This window comes from Arvicola amphibius, chromosome 6 (assembly GCF_903992535.2).
Source record: "Arvicola amphibius chromosome 6, mArvAmp1.2, whole genome shotgun sequence".
NCBI lineage: Eukaryota > Metazoa > Chordata > Mammalia > Rodentia > Cricetidae > Arvicola > Arvicola amphibius.
The window spans coordinates 152,047,042-152,055,210 of NC_052052.2; the positions used below are offsets into that span (position 1 = coordinate 152,047,042).

At 57.7% G+C, this 8,169-nt stretch overlaps 1 protein-coding gene across 1 annotated transcript; it reads right to left on the minus strand.

The window, feature by feature from the left end:
- Positions 1 to 989: 989 nt before the first annotated feature.
- On the minus strand, positions 990 to 5,984 carry Pitx1 (paired like homeodomain 1). Its single transcript, XM_038335024.1, has 3 exons — positions 5,816 to 5,984; positions 3,460 to 3,692; positions 990 to 1,532 (listed from the first exon to the last, which is right to left on the minus strand). Exons 1-3 carry the CDS (start codon positions 5,982 to 5,984, stop codon positions 990 to 992), a joined length of 945 nt encoding a protein of 314 aa, XP_038190952.1.
- Positions 5,985 to 8,169: the final 2,185 nt, after the last annotated feature.

Below are 8,169 nucleotides of genomic sequence, written 5' to 3' on the forward strand. Positions count from 1 at the left end.
GTTTTAATAGACGTACATGGACAATTCGATATAGACAGATTTATAATTCTATACAGTCAGTCCGACATACACAGGGACGCTGTAAACGGGCGCGGGCCAGAGAGCGGGTGTGCAAAGTGGGCGGGGGCCCTGGGGCTGCGGCCCCGCGCTCATCTGGCTCGACTCTTGTACGGGCGGGCGGGCAGTGAGGAGGGGGCTGTTCGCTGGGACAGAGGGCCACCTCCTGGACCCAGAGTGAAGCAGAGGGCCGGGCTGACGGCTAAGCTTGGGGCTGGGAAACTCGGAGCTGAGCCCTTTCCCTCCTGCTGCCGATTGGCCACCGCCAACTGCGGCTCTGTGGCCTGAAATGTGCGCCACCCCGAGCGCGCAGGCTGCTGGGCTCTTCCAGGCATCCAGGGGCCTTGGCTAATCCAGCAGGAAGGCCGGATCCCCTGCAGACGCGGTCATCCCCAGCTAGGGGCACGCTCCCACAGCGATCCGCCCGGCGTGAGCTCGGGCAGGCCACACTTGGAGGGGGCCTCTCGGTTCTTGACCTGGTGGACGATCCCAAACCCTCCAGGCTCCCTACATTCAGTTCACTGACGCAGGCGCTCCCGCCCGGACGCAGGCGACCAGGGTGTCTTCTCCCTGCGGCCTCCACGCTGGCTTCCCCCGCCTCGTTCCCTCGGTGGAGTGGACAGCTGGGACCCGTGGGGCCGAACACACCACCTGCGCCATCTCCAGGGAAATTGCAACTCACCCCCCCGCCCAGCATTTTTCTCCGACGTCTTTGTGCTTTCTTCCCCCTCCCTTGGCTTTCTTTCTTTCCTTTTTATTCTTTGGGGGCAGAGTGGGGTCCGGAAAAGCAAACACAAAACCAACCTGGAGGCGGGGTGGGGGAGGAAGGGGCTGCGCCGAGGCGAGGTCCGCGGTGCTGCGAGCGCCCCGCGGTGCTCCGCGCGCTCCCCTGCGCCTTGCCGGCCGGCGGCCCCAGGGACCCGGCGGGGCGGTCAGCTGTTGTACTGGCAAGCGTTGAGACCCGACGCCGGGCCCTGCAGGCCACCGTAGCCAAACGACGAGTGCTGCTTGGACTTGAGCCGCAGGCTTGCGAGGCTTGAGTTGCACGTGTCCCGGTAGACGCTGTAGGGCGAGGCGGGGGTGCCGTAGGGGCAGGCGCCCGGCGACATGGCCGAGTTGAGCGAGGAGCCGGTGAGGTTGTTGATGTTGTTGAGGCCCGAGTTGGGCATGCCGGGCACAGCGCCCGGGCCCATGCTGGACGGCATGGTCATGGAAGAGATGGAGCTGGGGGCCGAGAACATGGACTGAGAGGACAGCGGGCTCATGGAGTTGAAGAAGGTGAAGCTCTTGGTTGACAGCGGTGCCGGTGCCAAGCTCTTGGCGGCCCAGTTGTTGTAGGAGTAGCCGGCGGCGTACACGTCCTCGTAGGGCTGCACCAAGCCGCTGAACTGCGGCACGTAGCCGCCCTTGCACAGGTCCAACTGCTGGTTCCGCTCCCGCTTGCGCCACTTGGCTCGTCGGTTCTTGAACCAGACCTGGGGAAGCGAGCGGGGGGGTAAAAACCGTCAGGGCCGCGGTGACCTGAAAGGGACCTCACCCCCACCTGAGCCTTTGCTGCCCCCTCTCCCAACATCCCTTCTTTTCTTCCGCCGCTGCTGAGGTTTTTGTAATGGTTTCTTTCCTGTCTCCAGAAAATACGAGCCCTCCTCCCATTTTCCCGCTTTAAAAAAATCATTCCCCCCAAGTTAAATTGATTTTCTTTTCCCAACTCGGATTCTCTTTTGTTCGAACAAATATTCGTTTTTCCTCCCTCTCTCTCTCTCTCTCTCTCTCTCTCTCTCTCTCTCTCTCTCTCTCTCTCTCTCTCTCTCTCTCTCTCTCTCTCTCTCTCTCTCTCTCTCTCCTTGTCCTCCTTCTACCATTTCCTCCAAGTGGGCACCGGCTCTCTTCGAGATAATTTAATCTTTTCCTTCTCCCTCAAACACACAAAAACATTTTCCTTCCCCGAAAATAATGGGCTCCGATTTTTCAGACGAGTTTCATTGTTTAAATAGTTTGTTTTCATTTGTAGTCACAATATTTAATAATTCTCTTCCTTCCCGAAATGTAAAATTTTGTTCACTTCTTTATTATCTAAACTTCAGTCTGTTTTTCTTTATTTTTTGTCCTCATTTTTATTTTTTCTAAATATTTAGTTTATCCCCCTTTTTCCAGATATCTGGCCTCTGCTGCTTCTCTTAAATAATTGATCCTTTCTTTTTCTAAATGCTCAACCTCTTTGCCTCTCCCTTAAACATTTAATTTCTTTCCTGCTGCCTAAATATATTCCAAATACGTTTCTCTGCAAATATTTAATTTCCGTAAGTTTACTAGTTTCTCTCTAATCTCCGCCTCCATTTTCTCTTAAGAAATTTCTCCTAAGAAATTCTCCCCAACCAAGTCCTTCCCAATCTCACCTATCTACCCACCATTGGCCCCCTGACCTAGCTTGTTCTCCAGCCCAGAACCCCTGTACCCCAGCTTTTCACAGGCCCTGATTCCATGTACCCAGCCCCACCCCACCTCTACTGCCATAAACCTGGGCAGGATTAGTGAGCTCCGAATTATAGGGTGCCCGGTCTGCATCCAGGGTCCCACTGGGTCAGACCAGTCTCACTGGGACGGGCTGAAAGCAGGACTTATGGCAGGGGTTCTGTGGGTTCTGTGGCACTTTGGACTGGCTCGAGAAGGGCTTTCAGGGTCTGATTAAGTATTTGCCACCTCGAGAAAAAACGATATTCTTACCCCTCTTTTAAGAAAGTATAGCTTTTGCTGGGAACTGTGGGAGAGGCGCCAGAATACAGTGTGCTCTTGGGTCAGGGACCTTGCAAACGAAAAGGAGCGGGAGGGCCACTAGCTACCGGAGTCCCCGCTCCTCACGACCCCAGACCCCCAGTGGAGAAGAGCTTTAGGCAAAGGTCCAGCTAGTGCCTGGCTGATTGGCCAGAAAAGCTCGGAAAATATCCCAAAAACAGTCTGGAGAAGGTATACTCAGAATGAGACCACAGCTCCAAGAGGCTCCAGACCCCCCCACCGCACCCCCCGTACATCTTTCAGGCCTTCCTGGGGCAGTCAAGCGCGCCCTGCCTTTCCCTTTCGTTTTCCTGGGGGTGAAGGCTCAAAGCTCCCGAGGTTCTCAGCGGCAGAGACTCCTCTGCCCAATCTCAGACCTTGAGTAACTCCTGGACCTGACAGAGTTCCCTGGGGTAGGGAACCGGGTCTTCTGACGGGGGCTGCGGTAGCTCCTGTGGGTCAGGTAAAAGGGCTCGGAAAGTAGTTGACATGGGTGGCAGGGGCCTAAAGTGGGGTCTCCGATGAGAGAGGGGGAGGGAGGCCTGCGAGGTCAGAGTTAAATCTGAGCTACTGAGGGCCGCGCCAGCGGTGGCCAGAGGGAGGGTAGCCCGGCACGCGCCCCACGCTCACCCGCACTCTCGGCTCAGTGAGGTTGGTCCACACCGCGATCTCCTCTCTCATGCTCATGTCGGGGTAGCGGTTCCTTTGGAACGTGGCCTCCAGCTCTTGCAGCTGCTGGCTTGTGAAGTGAGTGCGTTGCCGCCGCTGTTTCTTCTTCTTGGCTGGGTCCTCTGCTCCGCCGCAGCCTGCGCTGCCCGCGCCGCCGTCCTCGGGCCCCTTGGCTTCCCCGCCGCGCTCCTTGTCTGCAGCAGGTAGGAAGGGCGCGAGTCACCTCGGGCTAACACTACTGCACCCGGTCCCGGCTCCGCCGAAGCGCCTGCGGAGAGGTGGCTGCTTCCCACCTCCCCGGTCAAGGGCCTTGGGAACGGTTCCCCACTGGAAAAGAGCCGGCCGGGTGCCGGTCCTCAGTAGGCACCTCTAGGGCTGGCGTTGCCACCGAGAAGAGCCCAGACGCCCTAACCGGGCCTGGGTTCCCGGCTTGGCCGGGCCTTCTCCTGTATCCCGTACTCGCTGCGGCCCTGCAGCTCCGGTCACCAGCAAAGGAGCTCTGTGTATGGAAACTCAGGCGGGTCTAAATCTGACCGGAGCACCCCTGTTTTTTCTGAACTAATACCAGAACTTTCCAGCTGAAGCTAGCAGATTTGTGGGGTAAGAACCCGGTGGTAGCCTGAAACGTTTTCTTGTCAGGGCTACGTCAGAGCCACAACGACCTCGGGTCTCAAGGTCTAGAAAACCCACCAATTGCAGCCTAGATAGACAGATTTGGGTCTAAATGACCCGGGCCTGTCTGTCTCTTTAAAGCTACAGGAGATGCACACAGTCAATAACATTCAAATATAAAGAAAAGGAATTTAAAAGCAAAACAGAAGCCCAAAAAAGTTCAGAGCGCTCTACCTAAAAACAGAAAGGTCCACAAATCCTCAAAGCTAGGCAGACAGAACCAGCGCAATGTAAATCAAGGAGTCAAAACCGTTCGTGCAAACACACCCCTAAACTAAATACACAGCCAAATGTGTATAAACTTCAGTCAGATAGGTATTTCTCTAAAACAAAAAATCCATGTATTATTGAAGATAAATTTTAGACTCTTCACAGTAACACCTAGGTAGAGATTTTAGAACCCTAGAGAAATACATTGTTGCTAGACAATTTAAATTCACGAAATAAAACTGCTACAAATGGATTTTGAGAAAAATCTCAGAGAAATGCGCCATTTTGGATTGACTTTTAAAAATTTCTCCAAGAATCGTGCAGCATGTAGATGTTTTAAATTTCAGAGAAATGCGCTAGTGAATTGTTTCAAAGACGCATTCGGTTAAAATTGTTAATTTCCCCTCGCTGATTTGATTTAAAAGCCAATCTATAACTATAGTTTTTTTTCTTCCCCTGAACAAACACCACATTTAAAACTTTTGAAAACAAAAGTACAGTCAAAGCTTTGTCTTCTAACCAAGCAAACAGACCTGCTGGGGAAAGTCACTTAGAGATGCAAAACAGAAACAAACAGATTAAATCAATGTAGAAGAGACGCCCAGGGTCTGGGACAGCGGGCAGCCGAGAACTACGCGGCCACTCGGGGTTGAGACCCTGAGAACCGCTGCCGCTCCGAGACCAGATGGGCCTGGAAACCGCCACAGCCTCAGCCGCCCAACCGAGGGCCCAGCTCAAGCTCTTGGGTTAAAAAAAAAAATGATGAAGAAAAAGAAAAAGGCAACGCGGAGTTTGTAAAGTCAGTCTAGAACCCGCCCTGGCTGGACCCCTGGTGTCTCGGAGCTGTGGCGTCCACGTGGGCCGGGATCCCTCCAGCAGGGTTCCTCTGGCCCTGCCGGGAGTCAGGCCGCGCCTCCTGGCCGGCTCGCTCTCGCTGTCCCCGGGAGCTCCGTTGTACTGACCCCTCTCTTCTGGTCTGGTCTGTGCGTCCAACCCTCCTCTAGGACCCTCTCCTCCAGCTGCACCTCCCGGTCTGTCAAGGTGTCCGCCCTCCTGCGTCTCTCTGGGTACTTTGTCTCGCCTTCTCCTCGGTTCCCTTCTTCGTCTGTTGCATGCCCTGCGCCCCTGCGGCTTCTCAGCGACCAGTTAGGGAAAACTCCACTTTTTTTTTTTTAATTTTTCCTCGCGCGTGCTATTTGCTCCTGTTCCACCCGGGCTGTCAGTCCCACTCTGGGCTTGGCGTTTGGGGACTGCTTGGAAGTGGCTTCGCGTGTGCGTGCGAGCGTGTGTGTAAATTTCCGCGTTCACCGTCAGGTCGAGATCGGGGGTGAAAAGGAAAGCTCCTGAAAGCCGAGGCGCAGACGGGACCCGGCTGAGCGCCAAGTCGCTGGGTGCGCGCCGAGGCTGGGTGCACGCCGCGGGGAGCCGCGCTTACCTGGCAGATCCGTGTCGGACGACTCGCTGGCGGAGTTCTCCAGCGGCTCCCGGGGGTCGGCGGCGCGGGCCAGGTGGAAGCTGGGCCCCATGTCGTGCGGCGGCGGTGGAGGTGGCCGCAGCCCCTCGGGCAGCCTCTCTAGGCTCATGCCTCCCTTGAAGGCGTCCATGGAGGTGGGGACCGCAGCGGGCGCTCCTGGGGCCGGGGCTGGGCGCACCCGGCCGCCCCGGCTGCGACCTGTTGGGGACAAGAGCGCGGCGTCTAAGCGGCTGCCCCCCAGGGCTGCCCGCGCCCACAGCGACGCCGCCCGCGCTCCATCGACTGCCCGGGGCTGCGGGGCCGTGCGTGGGGCTCCGTGCTTCGCCACGCGCTCCCGCTGCTCCGGCCTCAGCCGCCCGCCCGGCCGGGGCCCCGCTCCGTATTCGAGGCCGGTTTCTAAGGCTCGGGACGGAGCCTGCAGAGTCTGTCTGAAAACGACAGCGCGCGCCGCCAGGTTCCAGCAGTCCCTGCGCCAGGGGTGGTGGGTGGGGTGGGCCTCGGTGGGAGGGGGCTGGGAGAGAAGGAGGGAGGGCGCGAGCGAGCGAGCGAGCGAGCGAGCGCGGGAGGAATCCAGCCCCGAGCCGCCCGCGCCGCGCCCTCTCCGCCGCCCTCCCTCCCTCTCTCTCTCTCTCCCTCCCTCCCAGCCTCGCCCGCGCCCTCCCCCTCCGCAGCCACCTTCCCGCCGCCTCACCCCCCCCCCCCCGCGGCCTCACCGCGCCTCTCCCTCCTTCCCCGGTGACACACCGACTTCTCCCTCGGCCGCACAAAAGAAACGCATCTGGCCTGCAAGTCCCGCGGGGCTGGTGCCCACCTTGGGGCCCCAAATGTCTTGTTTCGCTGAGAGTCAACTCCTGTTTGGGCCGCTTCGAAGTCCCCAGCCGCTGGCGAGAACAACCTAGGATGAGTGAAGGTTCGCCGAGCAGGATCGCTCTGAGCCGGCGCCTGCGAGCCAGCGCTAGGGCGGGGGCCGAGCCAAGGGCCGGTTCCCGGTTCCCGCGGCTCCCAGCGGTGTCCTCGAGGGGCCGCCGGCCCCTCCTTCCCCAGTCTCTTCTCCCAGGAACTCGGGCCGGTTGAGTGACAGCAGCCTGCGAGCTCTAATGGGCCCCCGGATGCTGTCTTCTAATTAGCTTGGACACTCTCCCCTAAGGCTGCCTCTCAGGCCTTCCTCTGCACCGCAGTCAATTTTCCGGGATTGGGATAGAAATGATGGCTTCTAATCAGACGAAACGTTTCTGTTGGCTCTAGGCCGTGGTGAGCGGGGCTGGAGACCCCAAGAGCGCAGCCAGGCCCATTACCTTTTCCACCTCCCCCTTTGTTTTCCACCTCCGAAGATAGGGTTCTTTGGCAGCCATGGGGTAGGCCTTGCCAGTCTCTGCCCTCCTTTAGGGTAACTTTGCCCCCGGCGGGCAGCGTGGGGCCTGCTTTCTGACTTCCCAGGGCTTCAGGCATAGGCCTGGGAGACCAGGTGACTGCTGTTTCAAGACCCTGGGCTGAGAGCCCGGGAAGCCTAGAGTCTCCTACACCGTGCTAGGAAACCATAGCGGCAGAGCTCCCCTCTCGCCAAGCAAAGACTTTACCCCCTAGGCTCCCAAGATTGGTCCCCTCCTTAAGTCCTCAAGCTTCAGTGAAGTTTGTCCAGGGATTTTATCCAACAATTGTTAACTGGCCCAGGGACCTCAGCGTCTTGAGTAAACAGGTCACAACTGAGGTGGCCCTAACCTGCTTCTCAGGCCACAAGGAGACCCTTAGGCTGCAGATCTCCCCCTGAACCAGCCACTGATGGGGTGAGAGCCCTGGTAGGTGGGACCTGGGGGAGAAGCACTTCCCCATTCTTTAGGCTCAGCGCCCAGAGCCCAGGGCATCTTTCTCTCTGCAGTCATTTCTTGGACAGGTCCTACAGGTGTCAGTGTAGTAGTGGCACTTCGTGCAAGGCTCTGCCTTTGACCCTCCTCCTGCCTTCTCCATCACCAGATGGAGGTGGGCTGGGTTCCTTGGTGAGAATTGTGGGGGCAAGGGCAGATATGCAGGGTGGACCAAGATTGCCTCTTACTCCTTTGGCCTTCCTCCAAGGTGCCCAGCTCTTTAGGGCCTGGCCCATTTTCTCTGTTTGACTGCAGGAGGCACAATCTAGGCAAAGCTGGAGGCATGTGCTTCCCAGGGAGCTGAATTAGGCCCAGGGACTCTTGACTTCTTCTTGCAAGTGGAGCTCATCACCTCTAGGTTGAAATTAACTTGACCATGGGCAGAGCATGGTTGACCAGCAGTCCCTTGGCTCCACTTTTTACCCCACTTCTTGGCTGAATGTTTTACAGCAG